Source organism: Myodes glareolus, chromosome 7, assembly GCF_982192425.1.
Source record: "Myodes glareolus chromosome 7, mMyoGla1.1, whole genome shotgun sequence".
Classification (NCBI taxonomy): domain Eukaryota; kingdom Metazoa; phylum Chordata; class Mammalia; order Rodentia; family Cricetidae; genus Myodes; species Myodes glareolus.
Window position 1 is genome coordinate 83569737 of NC_142032.1, and position 16493 is coordinate 83586229.

General features: G+C 44.3%; 2 protein-coding genes and 1 long non-coding RNA gene across 11 annotated transcripts in view; 1 reads left to right on the forward strand and 2 right to left on the reverse strand.

Moving 5' to 3' along the window:
• Vwa3a (von Willebrand factor A domain containing 3A) overlaps positions 1-2573 on the reverse strand; it is a 69907-nt gene extending 67334 nt beyond the window's left edge. For 3 of the 7 annotated variants that reach the window (XM_087908507.1, XM_087908504.1, XM_087908508.1), the window contains exon 1: positions 1941-2422. Coding sequence is in view for 2 of the 7 variants with exons in the window: in XM_087908506.1 (XP_087764632.1) it covers positions 1941-1952 (12 nt within the window). In the remaining 5 variants the exon portion in view is untranslated. Of the gene's footprint in view, positions 1-1940; positions 2423-2483 lie in introns of those variants that run through there. The other 4 variants (XM_087908505.1, XM_087908502.1, XM_087908506.1 and 1 more) reach the window with 3 other exon arrangements.
• Positions 2565-8721, forward strand: LOC148121484 (uncharacterized). 3 transcript variants are annotated; one of them, XR_015738439.1, is made up of 4 exons: positions 2565-2668; positions 4827-4906; positions 6013-6544; positions 6960-8721. It is a non-coding gene; the product is annotated as an uncharacterized LOC148121484 (long non-coding RNA). The 3 variants fall into 3 exon arrangements; XR_015738438.1 differs by having other exon boundaries at positions 2566-2668; positions 6013-6113; positions 6358-8721; XR_015738437.1 differs by having other exon boundaries at positions 2571-2668; positions 6013-8721.
• Positions 8722-10322: 1601 nt separating this feature from the next.
• Positions 10323-16493, reverse strand: part of Mosmo (modulator of smoothened) — a 57326-nt gene continuing 51155 nt past the window's right edge. Inside the window, exon 3 of the mRNA XM_085693020.2 lies at positions 10323-14074. Coding sequence (XP_085549146.1) covers positions 13890-14074 — 185 coding nt within the window. The 3' untranslated portion in view covers positions 10323-13889. The remainder of the gene's footprint in view (positions 14075-16493) is intronic.

Consider the following 16493-nt stretch of genomic DNA (forward strand, 5'->3'; position numbering starts at 1 on the left):
TCTTACCTGCTGAGCCCTCTGTTCTCACCCTTAATCTACAGAGCCTGCTGCCCTCTGGGTCCCTCGGCTCCCCTGTTGTCAGTGCACGTAATGTGCTGTCTCTTGGCTCCAAATCTTACCCAAGGAGAAAACCCACCCGATACAGGAGAATGTCAGGATGTCCCCCAGGACAAACTGGCCACTGAAGTGTACTTTTTATAAGAAAACATCTTTAATCCACGAGGAAAAAAAAACTTTAAAAAAATGCTATCCTCCTTGGGCATAGGGACACATGTCTTTAATCCCACCAATTGGTGGACAGAGGCAGGCAGGTATCTGTGAATTAGAGGCTAGCCTGATTTACATAGTGGGCCAAGAAGGCCAGAGCTACATCGTGAGACCCTGTGTTAGTAAAAATAAAATAATGCTATCCTCATAACTCATGAGGACCTAGAGCCGCTCTTGACAGCCTGATGAAATGCCTATTCCTCTCTCCGCGGATGCGGGGTCTCCCCCGTCAGCATCTTCCCTCTCTCCGCGGATGTGGGGTCTCCCCCGGTCAGCATCTTCCCTCTCTCCGCGGGTGCGGGGTCTCCCCTACTCAGCATCTACCCCTTTCTCCTCCAGTTCAGGCTGTTGTCTGAGGGTCCAATCAGTCTCAGCATCCATTTCCCAATCACTGTGATCATCTTCAATGCTGGGCCCAGAGGAGAGTCTGAACCGATCCCTTGGGCAGATTAACATTTTGGTCAAAGCACATTGTTACTGTATAAAAGAAGGCTTGGGGCTAACTTCCCAGGTGGTTAACAGCTGAAGCTAGGATGCTCCCAAATATTTATTCATGAAAGGCCATCTGGAGGGCTGACATTTTTACACTTATCTATGTTTTTATTTAGTGTATATCAATGTGTGCAGATGTGTGTGAATATGTGTGTACCTGCGGTCAAGGGACAACTTGGAGTTCTTTCCTTCCACCATGTAGGTCCCAGGAATCTAGCTTAGGTTGTCGGGTTGGTGGCAAATGCCTTTATCTGCTGAGCAATCTTATTGGCTCAGAGTTTGTTTTGCTATTGCTGTAGATTAAGATGTTTACTTTTACTTTGTGCATATGATTTAATTTGCTTCGTTTTCAAGACAGGGTTTCTCTGTGTAACAGTTCTGGCTGTCCTGGAACTCCCTATATAGAAGATCAGGCTGGCCTTGAACTCAAGAGATTCACCTGCCTCTGCCTCCTGAGTGCTGGGATTACAGATATGTGTCACCACCACCCAGTTCATATGGTTTAATTTTTTAAAAGATTTATTTTATTGGTTTGAACATTTTGCTTGCCCTGTATGTGTGCACCTGGTCCTGAAGGAGGTCAAAAAAGGGCGTGGATCCCTGGAACTGGAGTTACAATTGTGAGCTTCCATGTGGGTGCTGGGAACTGAACCTGGGTCCTCTGGAAGAGCAGCCAGTGCTCTTACCTGCTGAGCCCTCTCCAGTGCCCAGAGCTATTTTTTAAGATTACAATTACTCCTAATGTTGCCGTGCAATTCAGAGTGAGCCGTATGCAAATCCCACAGTGCTTGCACAGAACCCTGCCGAGTTCCTTGGTGCAGAAACTCAAAGCCTTCCGTTCCTTCAGAATCCATTCCTTGCTTGTCTCCTCCCCATTCGCCCTTCTCTGTTCCTGGCAGCCGCTGCTCACACACTTTCCTGTTCCCTAGCATCCTTAAGCCATGCTTGTTTCCATAAACATCCTTTACTCCCGCGGGTCTGCCAAGAAACCCCAGAATCCTATCTGTTACCCTGAGCCCCAAAGTGGAAACCCTGGAAGTCCTGCTTTCCCTGCGCTCACACATACCCAGCTGCCTTGGCATCTGCCAGAGCCCCAGCACCTAATACATCAATCTCTCCCATTTGGCCAATGCATAATCAACCACTCTCTCTTTCCATTTGCCAACCCTTGTGACACTCACCTCTATCTGCATTTCTTCATTTATGTCCTCATCTTTGGGAGAAGGCACAGCAGGACGCCTCTTCTCCTGGCTCCCACTTCTTGCTCCAAGCTCCTCCAAACAACTCTACGGTGCCACTTGCCTGTGAGATAAGTGTTAGCTGTCTCCAAGGTAACAAGCTGCACCACGGCAGCTTGGGGCCAGGAATGGCAAAGAGCTTGCTCCCCCAGCGAAGAAGGGGCTCCTAGGCTGTTGCAAGCTTCCCTGGCAGGTTAACCTGCATTTCTTCCCCTCTGGGTCAGCCCAGTCTATGGTTTAGGCTAGTAGAGCCCTGCTGCCTTCTTGTGGTAGGACTGGAGGAAAGATACACCGGAAGCTTTCCTCTTCAGTTCCCCCAGGGAACTGGGAGCAAGCCCAGCGAGAGGGATTTGGCAGTCTCCGCCCACACCAGGCCCAGCCCCACCCGCAGTCAACTGTGGACAGCAGGCCAGTGACTCCAGGGCGAGTTGCTGCCGGGGTCATTCTCTCCCGCGGCTCCTAAAGCCAGGGACTCAGAGGAATCACCTGGTTTGTCCGATCTCATTTAGGAGAGTGGCCCAGAACCGTGCTCCAGTGTGGCAACGGGCCCTTTAACAAGGGCCTCAAGTGATTGTGATGTAACCGGCTCTTGGCACACGGTGTCAGCCGCCTCTGAGTCCTTCGACAGAGGCAGATGGAGGTGAGGGGGTTTACCCCGCGCCCAGCAGCTAGTGAGTAGCTAAGCTCTTTGATCCCAGTCACTTGTTAGTCGGTCTTCATTGCTAGAACCTTTCACTTCGGAAGTTGGAACTCCTGCTACTTGGGGCTTATCTTTCAGGTGTTGGGCCAGCAACAACCAAACTTCCCAAACAGAAGTTGTTGACTGATTGTCAGGTTCTCCGGGTTGCAACCACCCTGTGTAAATTTAGGGCATGCAGCGCTCTGTTGACACCAACAAGGCAGGTGAGGGGAGGGTGAGGAGCTTGCAGAGCCATAGAGCACCCAGAGGGCTATGACATGGACAGAGGTGAGAGGGCCCAGCCACCCACCTTCAGGAGAATCCTAGGTGGAGGCCAAGGTTACAGAATTTCAAGTTCAAGGCCAGCTTGTACACAGTGAGACCCTGTCTCAAAATGCTGGAGGTGGGGTGGGGCATGCAGGAGGAAATAAAGAAAAATCCTGGGAGGAAGCTGGGTAATTTCGCAGCATCATATTTTGAAACATGAGGTAATCTACTTTTCATGTCCCTTGCTTCTGAGATTCAGGGTTTTTTTTTTCTTTTTTTTTTTTTTTAAATATTTATTTATTGGTTATCTACAGCATGTTTTCCTGCACACCAGAAGAGGGCATCAGATCTCATTACAGATGGTTGTGAGCCACCATGTGGTTTCCGGGAAATTGAACTCAGGACCTCTGGAAAAGCAGTCAGTGCTCTTAACCACTGAGCCATCTCTCCAGCCCTCACTCGGTTTTGTAAAAGCCAGAGCTGCTAAAAGAGTGACGTGCTAAGGGAGGGGAAGTGAAGAAGGTCCTAAAGTCAAGAGGAAGGCGGGAGAACATCAAGACGCTTTCAATTCAGAGACAGAAACTAACGCAAACTGGCTGGGGGTGGGGGACTTATTTGTGTAAGTAACACACAAGTCCAGATAGTCTGGCTTTGGCTACTACGAGGCTAACAAAACTGTCTTCATGGCTCAGCTCCCTTTCTTCTGTAATGGCTCAATTCTCAGGCCGGCTCCTCAAGTGTGCCTGGAAAATCTGGATACAGTGGTACCAATCTCTCCCCACTAGCCAACAGTGAAAGAGCTTTCTTCCCAGGAGGTCCGGCTAAGTCCCAAGCTTGGCTCCTTGGTCCACACCATTATGCTTCCAGAACCAAGCGTATGACTGACTGTACTGTCAGAGAGGCTGTGGGCCAGCTCTGCAGTCAGGTGGACACGCACACACACCCCGTCTTCCTCTATCACTCTCTACTTTCCTCCTTTAAGGTAAGGTCTGCCCTTGAACCCAGACCTCTTTTCTTTGGGCTAGGCTGGCAGCCAACACGACCTAGCAGTCCTTCTGTCTGCCCCCCACAGTGCTAGGGTTCCAGGCACACACGACAGCACACTTGGCTTGTTTCCTGGGCACTGAGAACTGAGCTCTGGTCCTCACGGCCGCGCAGGAGCTCTTGACTAGAGCCAACTGTTCCTTCTCTGTCCTTTGCTCCTTAACTATGAGTGGGAGGTTCAAACGTCTCTGAGGGAAGCCGTAGGTAGAGGAACTTCTCTGGAAGGCACACACCGAGAAACCAGAGTACGAAAATGAGAAGGGGTAGAGGCATGCTCCGTGCTTGGCAGCACACCTTTGTGAGATGGGAAGACCTAAGAGGAGATGAGTCCTCGGGGTACCAGGGATGGTCCAGAGTCATGGGAGTTCCTAGCACTAGTTTGTCACACCCCATGTGTGGGCTGGGCACAAGAGAGACACTGCACGACCCGGCATGGGTCAACTGAAGCCTCAGTATGTGTGGACAGATGACAAACAGTTCAGAGACCCAGGGATGTCACATGATTTGTAAACCTCAGGAACGAACGCATGCCCACCTCTAGGGAAGAAGAATGTGGTTAATTTTTAAGTCCCCTTGCAGCACATGGGTGTTGGGGACTGCAGACCACCAGACTCTGACTTTCTTGTAAACAACTTGTTTCCTCTGCTCTGAGCACACTGCTCAGAGCCCGAGACCCTGATGGCAGGCTGGTGGACCTGCAGCTGAAAGATCCCGAGAGCTGGGGCGTGGTCAGAGCCCTAGATAAGCTGCCTCTGAGCATAAAGTGGGCACTCTTGTATCAAGGATGTCCCCGTGGTCCCTTCTGTTTGTCTGTCTCTGTTGTGTTTTTAAATTTTCAGCCTAGTTCCTGTAGCACATAGTGAGTGGAGCGCGGAACAGAACCGGTGCAGCTTTACAAATGGGGGCAACTGATTTGAAGGTATTTTCCTGGGGGTTCAAATCCTGAAAAAGCCCTAGAAACCAATGGGTGGTCTTATTTAGCGTCACCAATTAAGGGTGTCAGCATTGTACAATACCACTGAACAGTGACTGCAAAGAGAAGCCTTGGCAAGAAATAGATATTGAGATACTAAAGACAATTTTAGCATATTATTCCATTTTTCTTTGAACAAAGTAGACAATATTCACCAGGTGCTCTTAGTAGGGAGCAGCTTCTTCATGGGGGCCAACTTTTGTGGTTCTCTGCATTCTGCATCTAGAAACAAGCCATAGATTTAGCTTCTAATGCTAGAGCCAAGGAATCATGCAACTGGGACAAGCTATTTTTGTTTCCTTTAGACTAGCCAAACTGGCAATGTGAGACAGCAGGAGTCCTAAATCTGAAGCCAGGGAACCTGGATTTGAAACCCAGATTTATACCAATTACTCCTTTTATAGAGCTTGGACAACTTTCATTGTTCTGACCCTCAGTTCTCAGTCTAGAGAGACCCTCGTCTTACTGCGCAGGAGAGGGTAAAGGTGACACAGAAAAAAACAAACCGCATGATTTAATGCTACTTTCTTTTCCTAAACATTCCGAGTGCCATTATTCAGCCACAGCACTCTGTAAAATATGAACTGCCTTAATAGACAGGTAGACTGTAGTTATTTTGGTATTTGGTAAATTGTTTTGTAATTGGAATTTACAGCAGCGTTCCTTTTTTTTATTAAGAATTTTTTTTATACAATCTTTTCTCATTTTACATAGCTATCCCTGTTTTTAGTATTCAAGCATCTATACTGGCTTGACCTTGGGGTATATGTCCTCAGCCACAGTCACTAAGAGCAACACCCATGCACATTCAATACGTTCCCTTTTAAAGCCCCTGCCCACCTCCCATCCCTTCCTCCCTCCCTCCCCGCTTCTCTTCTGTACCCAGAGGCTGGTCTTCGCTCCCGCATCCAGTTTCCCCCAGTTAAAAAAGAAAAAAGAAAAAAAAAAAAAGAGCTGTTACAGGGTCTCTTTCTCTGCCCACTACTTTTTCTAAATTACAACATTGGTTCCCTGGTCAGGAAGGTTCTTCTGGAGTTTCCTTCTGCCCATAGGCAATTCAAGGCACACCAGGATCCAGGAACCCGGTCCACATACGACAGACAGCCTCGCTTCTCAGGATCGCTGGTCCCTCCATCCCAAACCGGCACGACTGGTGAGCCGCTCCTCTTTCTCCACCTTTGGGTATTTCGCACGGGTGAGGGATCTTCTAGTCTCTCGGATGAGTTTTCTCGCCTTTTGGCTTCATTAAGTACTGGTACCAGGCAACCATGACCCTTTCGGGCTCAGAGCCCTTGGCCTGACGACCCTCTAGATGGCCTGTGCCAGTCGCATTTCTCAGACCCAGTCCTTCGGCCCCTTCCTCTTGACCGATCACCAGGCAGCTTGTGCCTTTCTAGCGATCCTGCTTGATTAAAAAGCCATTGGATCTTGTTCTGCTTCACGCATGGGAATAAGTCTACCAGAAAATCTGCTTCCTAACACTCTTCTATCGTGATATTTTACGGGACCTTTGCAATATTCTGCCAGCTATACTGATCTCTGTTGCAGGAGGCATGTTTGCTCAATAGCAGAGCTCACTGAAAGGTAATCACTTCACCCTGGGACCCTACCCACCTGCCCCACCCCCAACAGATCTGTTCTTTTCCACCTGCAACAAATCTGCTTTCTTGTTTACGGGTGGCTCCGTCTTCCATTCAATATTGTCATTTGGGTCTCTGGTGGGGCTACCCGCCTCTGACCTTTCCCGAGGCTTCCTTTCCCAAGCACAGTCTTCTCCTCACCTTCTGGCTTTTCTTGAAGTCCTGGGACCAGGTGACCGTGTGTCTCTCAGGCTCAGAGCCCTTGGTCCCCACCCTTTGTGTGCCTATCTCGAAACTGACCCTCTCTGAATTCCTGGAACACTGAGAATTGCAGACCTTTGGGTCTTCTGATACCTCCTTGCTCCCATTGGGATGTTTTTGGAGACCCACTGACCATTCCTAATCAGCTAGTGTTGCAGGACTACCAGCTGCTGGCCAAAGAGCTGGAGGTGCAAGGACCATCAAACATGTCCAGGTGATGTGTGGTGATGGGAAAGGATCAGGTGCTTTGAGCCCTCGGGAGTTGATTTGGATCCACGTTGGACAGCATTTTGCCAGATCCAAGCAGCACCTGACAGTTCCACAGAGCATGAACAGTGAAGTGAAAACAGTTAGCTACTCCAGGATGTGGCCAGCACCCCAGCATTCCCAGGTCCCCCAAAGATGAAAAACGCCCAAGTCAGCAGGAAGTAGTCCTGAGAACATGGCGTCCTCATCCCTGCCTTACCTGCTACCCCTTTCTAACTCCTCACCTTTTAAAAATAAATGAAAAGGGAAGCATGCTAGTATTCAAGCCTCTATGCAGCAGCCCCACCAGAGACCAAACTGACAATTTTGAATGGAAGGCAAAGCTACCAGTGAAGGAGAGAGCAGGTCTGTTGAGGGTGGAGCAGGTGGATAGGGTCAGGGAGCTCTGCTACACTTGGGATGTGCGTCCTCAGCTGCAGCCACTAAGAGCACCAACTGTGCACAATCACTATGGTCCCTTTTAAGAGCCATATCCACCTCCCATCCCTCCATCTGTCTCCATCTGCCTGTCCATCTGACCCCTTTCTCTTCTGTCCCCAGAGGCCAGTATCCCCTCTTCCTTCCCCCATTTTCCCATTCACTTTCTCCCAATAAAATCCTCTCCACCTGAGCTCCACTGAGCTCCAGTGCATGGTGTCTTTCTCATGCCACTTTTTCTAAATTACAACATCCATTTCCACTCCCTCCCCTCCTCCAGCTTCACCCTTCCTCCCTAGCCCCCCATTCTCTCCTCAGAAAGGGTAAGGCTTCCCAAGGGGAATCACCGAAGTCTGACACTTCTCTTTGAGGCAAGACCAATGCCCTCCCTCCTATATCTAGGCTGAACAAGGTATTCCTCCAAAGAGAATGTGCCAATTCAAGCAGTAGGGATTAATTCTGGTCCCGCTGCCAGGGGCCCCCCAGTCTGCCCAAGCCTCACAACTGTCCCCCACATTCAGTGGTCCTATGCAGGTTCCCCCACTATCAGTCCAGAGTCAGTGAGCTCTCACTAGCTCAGACGAAAAGCCTCAAAAATCACTCAAGAACAACAAAAGCCCCCCCCAAATCTCTCAAGGGAGAAATAACCTGCAGAGGAAATTATGTGTTCACACAGGTATTATTTATAAGATGGAATGCCACCTAGAAAAGCCTTGGCAGATGTGTGCATATGTGTGCTTGTGTAAAATATCTCTTATATGGGAGTAGTGACGTACAACTTTAACTCCAGTACTTGGGAGGCAGAGGCAGGCTAATCTCTCAGTTGGAGGCCAGCCTGGTCTACAGAGAGAGTTCCAGGACAGTCGGGGCTACACAAAAAACAAAACAATCACCTCCCCGCCAAAACCCAAACCAAGCAACCAACCAAAACAAAACAAAAAATAAATCACCTTATTAAGATGAACAGCTGTAAAATGCCTGTTGGAATACCTACTAAGTCATGAGGTGAATATATCTGGGAAAAGAAAACCCTTTTATTTTAGCTGAGGAGTTACTGGCAAGTGATGGTTGTGGGGGATGGGTAGCAATTTTCATCAGGGGTGTGGCTGCTGGTAGGCTGCCCTTGTGACACAGGCAGCAGTGATTGGATTTGATGGGCTGCAAGAAAAATTTACAAAGATGTCAAGGTGCGAGGGTTACCTGGGAGGGGTCTGGGAGAGTGGGGGGAATTAGGAGTGGGTAGGATCAAGATATACTGTATATATGTAAGAAACTATCTAAGAGTAACTATTTAAAAATAAACTTTTTAAAAGAAAAAAGAATACTCAATAAGCTATTAACAATGGTTCACAGGAAAGTGGGTTATGAGTGGGCACTTATCATGTTCAATACTCCTGGGCTTTAAAAAGTATTTTTATTTTTGTAAATGTGTGTGCCTGTGAGTATGCACATGTGTACAGTGCCCATGGAGTATGCACATGTATGCAGTGTCTGTGAGTATGCACATGTGTACAGTGCCCACGGAGGTCAGGAGAAGGCATCAGATCTCCTGGATCTGAAGTTGCAGGTGGTTGTAAGCTATCCGACGTGGGTGCTGGGGACCTTTGCAAAAGCAGTCAGTGCTCTTGCTCTTAACCTCTTCAGACCCTTGGAATGTTTTGTTAAACATGCATGCATACACTTTGTTAAAAAGAAAATCCTTTTATGCCAGCTTATACTTGTGAAAACTGTCGTTATAATAGCACTTGCGCAGACGTTGCTGAAGGTCCAAACAGTGGTGTTAGAGCGGTTAGCCGAAGGTGGCATTCCAACTAGTAAGCTCATCCTGCTAGTCACTGACCACATTAGTAAGTCAAGTATGTAGGAGGTGAGCTGGTCAGATCTTAGATGTACAGAGTAACTTTTACCCCACGACAATTATGGATGACCCAAAAGATCTTTGGTTCTTCAACTGCATTTCAACAAAACAAGGCAATGTAAGAGGATAGAGTTGCTTTAATGGGTGAATAAATCTGTCTTATACAACTACTATTAAATATTTAAATAATGTGAAGAAGTGCCAGAGAAAGGGGCACATTATTTTACTAGAAAACTGGCCTAATCCATCCATGTCTTGGAATACTAATAATAAGCGCACTGTTATTTTTCTGTTGCTGTGCTACAACGTAACGACTAAAGCAACTTACAGAAGGAAGGGCTTGTTTGGCTTCTGGTTTCAGAGGGGTAATAGGCATGGTGGGGAAGCACGGCAGCAGACACAGCAGGAGCAGAAGCTGGGGGCTCACTTCTTGAACTGCAAGCATGGAACAGAGAACTGGGAATGGCATGTGGCTTTGAAATCTCAAAACCCACCCCACCCCAGAGACCTAATTCTTCCACGAGGCCACACCTCTTCTTAAACTTCCCAGACAGCCACCAACTAGGGACCAAGTATTCAAATGTCTGAATAAACTATGAAAACCTGAGGCTAAAGGGGACATTCCCTTTCAAATCGCAACTGTTCTTGTCTAAAGACAGCAGAGCGAGGAGTGGAAGGGAGGCTCCTTCACATGTGGTGCTAACAACACCACCCAAAAGGCGAGGTCTCTGCGAATGTGCACAAGTGCTGTGAGACTGTTCTGGTGGCTTTAAGACAGGCTGGCCTCAAACTTCCCATGTAGCTGAGGATTACCTTGAACTTCTGATCCTCATGCCTCTACCGCCTGGGCACTAGAATTATAGGCAAGTACCATGACACCTGGTTTATTCAGTGCTGGGGATTGAACACATGGCCTGGGAGAGCTACATCCCTAGGAGTAAACATTTAAAATCGAAGCTTATTAAAAGTAATAGAAGCCTTTTTAGTTTCTTTAGTAGACAATTTATTTTGATAAACTTGCTCAATAACAAAAATACAAGTGAAGAAAATTATGTTCACTTTATACAGTCGTATTAACAATTTGTTTTCAAACTATTAATTGAAAAAATGTTATAACCAATTAGAAAACAATTCTCAATAAAGTTGGGATAATATACAGATCTTGACCACAAGCTAAAACCTCTCAAGGCAATACAACTAAAATTTCCGTGTAGGTAATTCTACACAGGCCACCTTTTTCCTTCATATATTTTTATCCTTCAAAAATTTTCTGAAAGCTTACTGTTTTGACTTGTGAGTGAAAATTTAAAAGAAATCAAAGTGGGTTGATAAAACAGTTACTGTAACCAGAGTAACCAGTGACTAGTAGTCTTTTAATAAAGACAAAATAAATGCAACACGTTCTTCTAATGAAGCCCATGATGCAAAATCATAGCTAAGAATAGATCCAAAGTTAGTTTTCCACACCTTTTCAGGACCTTTCTTCTAAATCAATAGATTGCCTGTCACCAGGACTATCTGCTATTTCACTGAAGAGATTAAACAGTGAACTCACAGAACACCACAGAGAGAAATCAAAGCTGTAGGCAAAAGGATAAAAACCAATTTGTTTTGGTCATCTAGAACATTACAAAGGAAAAAAAGGCATCCTTCAAAAACAAAACAGATGGAACAGAAACTAGGTTTGTGAGAGATGAAGAGTCGGCAACATCACACCCACACACGAACAACACAGAACATGGGTTACCTTTGGAAAGGATCGTACTGAAATGTTTGCTTTTAATGAATTGGAGATTTTTATCTTACAGATGTTTAGGTTTGTTCAATAGGAGCTTCCCCAAAACTCAAACTAATTCAGTCTTGTGCAAATAAAACCTAAAAATAGTTTTCAGCAGATTTTACAGTGATACTCTTAGGCATGAGGAGAACGTACACTCTAAGAACAATGTAACAGACAAAAATTTGACAAATGATTGCACCATAAGTGTTTTATATACATTTTACAAGATATGACTCCTGCTATAAATTAATACTGTGCTATGTAGTGCTCATAGTGACCTTTTAAAAGCAGCTGCTGGCAGCTGGGCGTCCTTCCACTTACAGGACAGATTATACGGATGAGCCCACTTCAGCAACATTTGGTCTGGGAGAGTTTCCAAGGACAGGACTTCACACACTACTAGATGGGATGGTTTAATCCTGGGTTAGAGCGCTGAGTGGCTAGAGAGATGTTTCCCACCAGCTCGTCATGCACCGGTCCTCCAAGACAATGATGAAATTAAAGACAATTTAATGGTTTGGTAATAGATACAAATAAAACCTAAAATTTTGTAATCTTAAATGCAATACCACTGTAATTGAGAGAAGTAAACAGTGGGGAAATTCATAGCAGCTGAGAAACTTTCTCTCCCCATGCTCATGATCCAGTTAAAGATATCTTGAGAAACTATTTACAATAAAACCCATCTTTTGAAAGAGAAAAGCTCTTGGTCATGTCAGTTAATTTGAACTGTATGTTGCTAATACTTCATATCAGTGGTATTATGCCAACTACCAAAGCTTTCCTTCAAAGTGACCCATCTGACTAAGGGATCATCAGAGTACAATCCACAGTGTGCACACAACAAACTTGTCTAGTGGTGGCCTCAGAATGACTTGATGTAATACTTGGTGGAAATGTCCTTCCTGATTTACTATAGGCTTCACACAGAAGGGTCTCCCCCAGACTTCCTGGGTGAGCCCAAACACTGGGTTTTCATCCACAACTTAATACTGTGAAGCGGTGAAGAACAAGCTGGCGGGAAGGAAATGAAGCTCCGTTCTGAACTGTCTCTGAGGAGGTAACTCCACCTCTGAGGAATTATTCTGAGGAATAGTCAAGCTTCTTAGAAATCATTCCAGCTTGTATGAAGCCCAGGCTGCGTGCGGCTCCGTTCTGTTCACCAACAGGGACATCTAGATTGCCATTCACTATAGAGATTACAAACTCAGCTCCACTGCCATGAAGCACCCTCGTGACGAGCTCCAAACGGCATTAGATAAGGTTCACCAGGAGAAATCTAGGTGCTGACACAGACATGGACACGTAGAGAAGAATGGACTGTGTTTAAAGTATTCATGAATTCAGGGTAAGCTGTACTGTTGCTTCTAGAAAAATCCTTAAGGCCGTGGGTTTAATGCAGCCTTCGAAACAAATGCAAGGGTGTCAGCTTTTCAAGCAAACAAAGGTGCGAAGCCTATAAAGGAAATAGTGTATTGCTCAAGTGTTTGGGAAAGATGTATTAACAATGCTTACAGACTAAATGTCATTTTTATGGTAGAGTAGAATTAGTGTTGTAAATAGGCCAAACAGCCAGATATTTGCTAGTGAACTTATGTTTACATGAAGTTGTGTGCTTGAACATATACAATACATTATTAATGTAGAAGACTGAGCCAGTGGGAAAAAACAATTCTCTATAATACAACAGATGACAGTTGCCAATCATTTCAACAGTGTCAGATTCCCCAACCTATAAGGTTTGACATGACCTTACCTTTACTATCATATACAAATAAATTAAACCTAGAAAGAATCTTTAGCTTAACTTAAAATTGCACCTAGAAAGGTATGGAGTTATTTGTACCTATTACAGAAACCTGTCAAAATCAAGGGCTACTACAAAGAATGAGGTAAACTGAAGACTCTCTCCACTATGCAGCCTTCAGATAAATGGCTTTTTTCTATTGAGTTCTAGGTTGCACACCACAGTGTTTTGCTAGCAAGCATTCAGAGTTCTCTTCCAGGAACTGTTTGCATGTGTGCATATATAAATGTACACACACATACACACACACACATATACACACTGTATACTGCATCAGCAAAATATATATATTATATATATATTTATATAAATATAAGGAAGATTTCCCCCACCCACCCCAAACTTGTTTCTTAGTGTTTTCTTTTTTTCATTTGTACACAGAGATTAGGGAGTTTTAGAATTTTTACATACATTTTAGCAAACAAGTTTTGATCTATTGGCTTCTCGGTGCAGTAATGCAATGGCAATCCATTGTGGTGCCAAAGGCTCATAACATGACAAAGAAGTTGAGAACACTAATGTCTTAGGAGGTGAGGCCAGCCCCACACGAACCTCCAGCACCCCTCTGGTCCATCATGATTCATAAATACTAGGCTCCCCCCCCCCATGAATCATTAGACATTAAAAACAGATCACCAGAGTCACAAGGGCCACATGCTTTCAGTATAAAGCACTCTCCTTCACTAGGTCACTATCACAGTGCAGACTGCCTGCCTGAATATGCTCAGGAGATTTAGTCAATATTGTATTTGGTTATGGAAAAGGCTCTCATTCTCTTTTAAAATCCAAAGTGCATAGTGAGAACAAATCAAAACATTTTTTTTTTCTTTTCAGCATCAGGTTCATCTAAGCATCTTCCTATGAGAGGACTGCCCAGATGCCTTCTTCTTGTCCTCCCAACCTCTAAAAATAAAAAATAAAATTAAAAATAAAAGCAAGTTAAGCCATTTAGACATTCGTCAGCCTGGTAAACAGACTTTGCCAGCAAAGAGAAGTCCTACTATTGTGAAGAAAATCGATAAGACAAAAAGTACATATGACGACCCAACTACTGTGTTGTTGGGTAACTTATAAGGTTGACCTCCGACTTCATTGATGTAAAATCCTATTGGAAATATTAGGGCAGCCATACAGAAAAGGATCACTGTAAAACAAACCAAAATACAACATTAGTAACATGCTTTGGTGATGGAAAAAAAACCAAAAAACAAAAACAACAATGAAGATTTGGTACAAAGCAGTTTATATGACCTGTAGATAACAAGGTCACACCTGTGAAAACATGAACTCTTTGTCAAAAGACTCGTATGCACTACAGGGCACACAATTCCCTGAAGTCTAACAAATCAAACACAGTAGACGCTGAGTTACAGTTCTTTATACAAGTCTTTAGATGGTTTTGAATTATGAGCATTTGTGTGTGTGTGTGTCTGTCTGTCTGTCTGTCTATCTTAACATTTATAATTAAGGGCAGAGCTAGGGGTGATGTTCTGCCCTAATATTAGCCGGCCTGTTTTCTTCCTTAAAATAGGAGAAATATTAACAGGATAAATGAAACATGTCAAGCTCCTGGCAAAGCACCGGGCTGACAGAAGGGCTGAGTAGACGCTGTCACTGCCGGTCCTCCTCACAGTGGTAGAGGGAACCTAGGGAAAAGGTGCACAAACATAAACACCACTTCTCTTACTCTGATTTCCAACCAACTGGAGAGAGATCATCTGATCTCTGGGATGGTTAGCACACTGTGAGAGTGGTTATCTCTCCAGGATAATGTTCTAAAACAGTAATGTTTCTATCAGGGTTCTAAATACATAGACAACAAAGTCAGGAAGGGTAAGAAACCTCCTTTGGGTTTTATATATAAACACAATAAAATACATTTTTCATTAAAATGTTTCTAGAAAGGTTACAGAAAACCCAGTATCTGGGCAGAAGTAATACCTGTCTAATCTTTTACCAAATAGTGTATTTCCAGTGCTACCAAAGAAATGATCTTCCTAGTAAACATAAATTACCCACAGGTAGGTTAGCTTTTCTGAGAAGTTATTTTTGTTTCTTGAAGGTAGTAGTCAAGTTTTCATCATCCCTTGAACTTCTTGGGACAGAAGGCTGACTTTTTTTTTTTTGAGACTGGGCTTCTCTGTAACTTTGGAGCCTGTCCTGGAACTAGCTCTTGTAGACCAGGCTGGCCTTGAACTCACAGAGATCCACCTGCCTCTGCCTCCTAAGTGCTGGGATTAAAGGTGTGCGCCAACACCGCCCAGCTCAGAAGGCTCTCTGAACAGATGAACTAGCTGCTAGGTATGACGATCCAAAACTTTCTCATTAATAGAATGTGAAACCTTTCCCAAGACAAACCTATCCCTAGGAATATCAAGAGAACCCTGGACAAATATATCAGTTGACAATAGCTCTAAAATTTTCTTGGTGGGTTAATCAATCAGAAGAACTTAATGCAATCATTTCCTGGATGAATTACCAATAATACATTAAACGGCAAAGCTTGCTTAAGTAATATCACTTAAGAAACATTTCAGTATTCTTTTTTATGTGTTTTTTGTTTGTTTGTTTTTGGTTTTTGAGACAGGGTTTCTCTGTAGCTCTGGATCCTGTCTTGGAACTAGCTCTTGTAAACCAGGCTGGCCTCGAACTCACAGAGATCCACCTGCCTCTGCCTCTTGAGTACTGGGATTAAAGGCTTGTGCCACCAGTGCCCAGACATATCAGTATTCTTTTATGCTCTGTATCACTTTGGTAGATTATTCTATACTATACAGACAGAAAACCTATTTCACTTTAGACAAATGACTGCACAAAACAATATCATACAAGCAAATCTGAATTTTTTGTATTTTCCTTCTACAAAAGAAAAATGTAGGCGTCAGATTCCATTAGGGTTTTGGCCCTTTTGACTAGTAACCAATTAACAACTTTATATGTGCTGTAAACATCCACTTATCAGTGGGAGTGAGTGAATGAAACCAGTCTAATAGGAGCCATGGGGTTGAGGGAGGTGTGTGTGAACCAAGTGCAGCTCTTGGGGGTGCAGGCAAGAACTCAAGCAGCAGGCTAGCTTGAATTATACACATGAGAGCCTGCACCAACACACTGTATAAACACACACACACACACACACACACACACACACACTTACTTGTCCACTGGGGGCAAGACTATTTTTAAAGTATTTTTTTTCTGATATTGAGCAACTTAGGAAACAGTAAAATAATTCAGAAACACTTTAGTAATATATAAACATTAGTTTATGTTACTGTACCAATTTTCTCTACTGAAAAAAATTCTGTTCTTTATTAATGGACAATAAATACCACTCATTTAACAGCTACAATTATAGATAAAAATTTGAAGAGTATTTTCCAAACTGGTTATGAATAGTTCAACATAATTTGGGAAAGTAACAGCTTCCTATTCTGATTTTAAGGCCTAGGAATCTGGTTCTCTATACTTTCTATGGTCCAGATTTATGTAGTTAGAATTTTTGTTTTAAGCTATCGAGAACTGTGAAGTTACTTCAGATCCTAAATCATCATTAGTGTTTATAA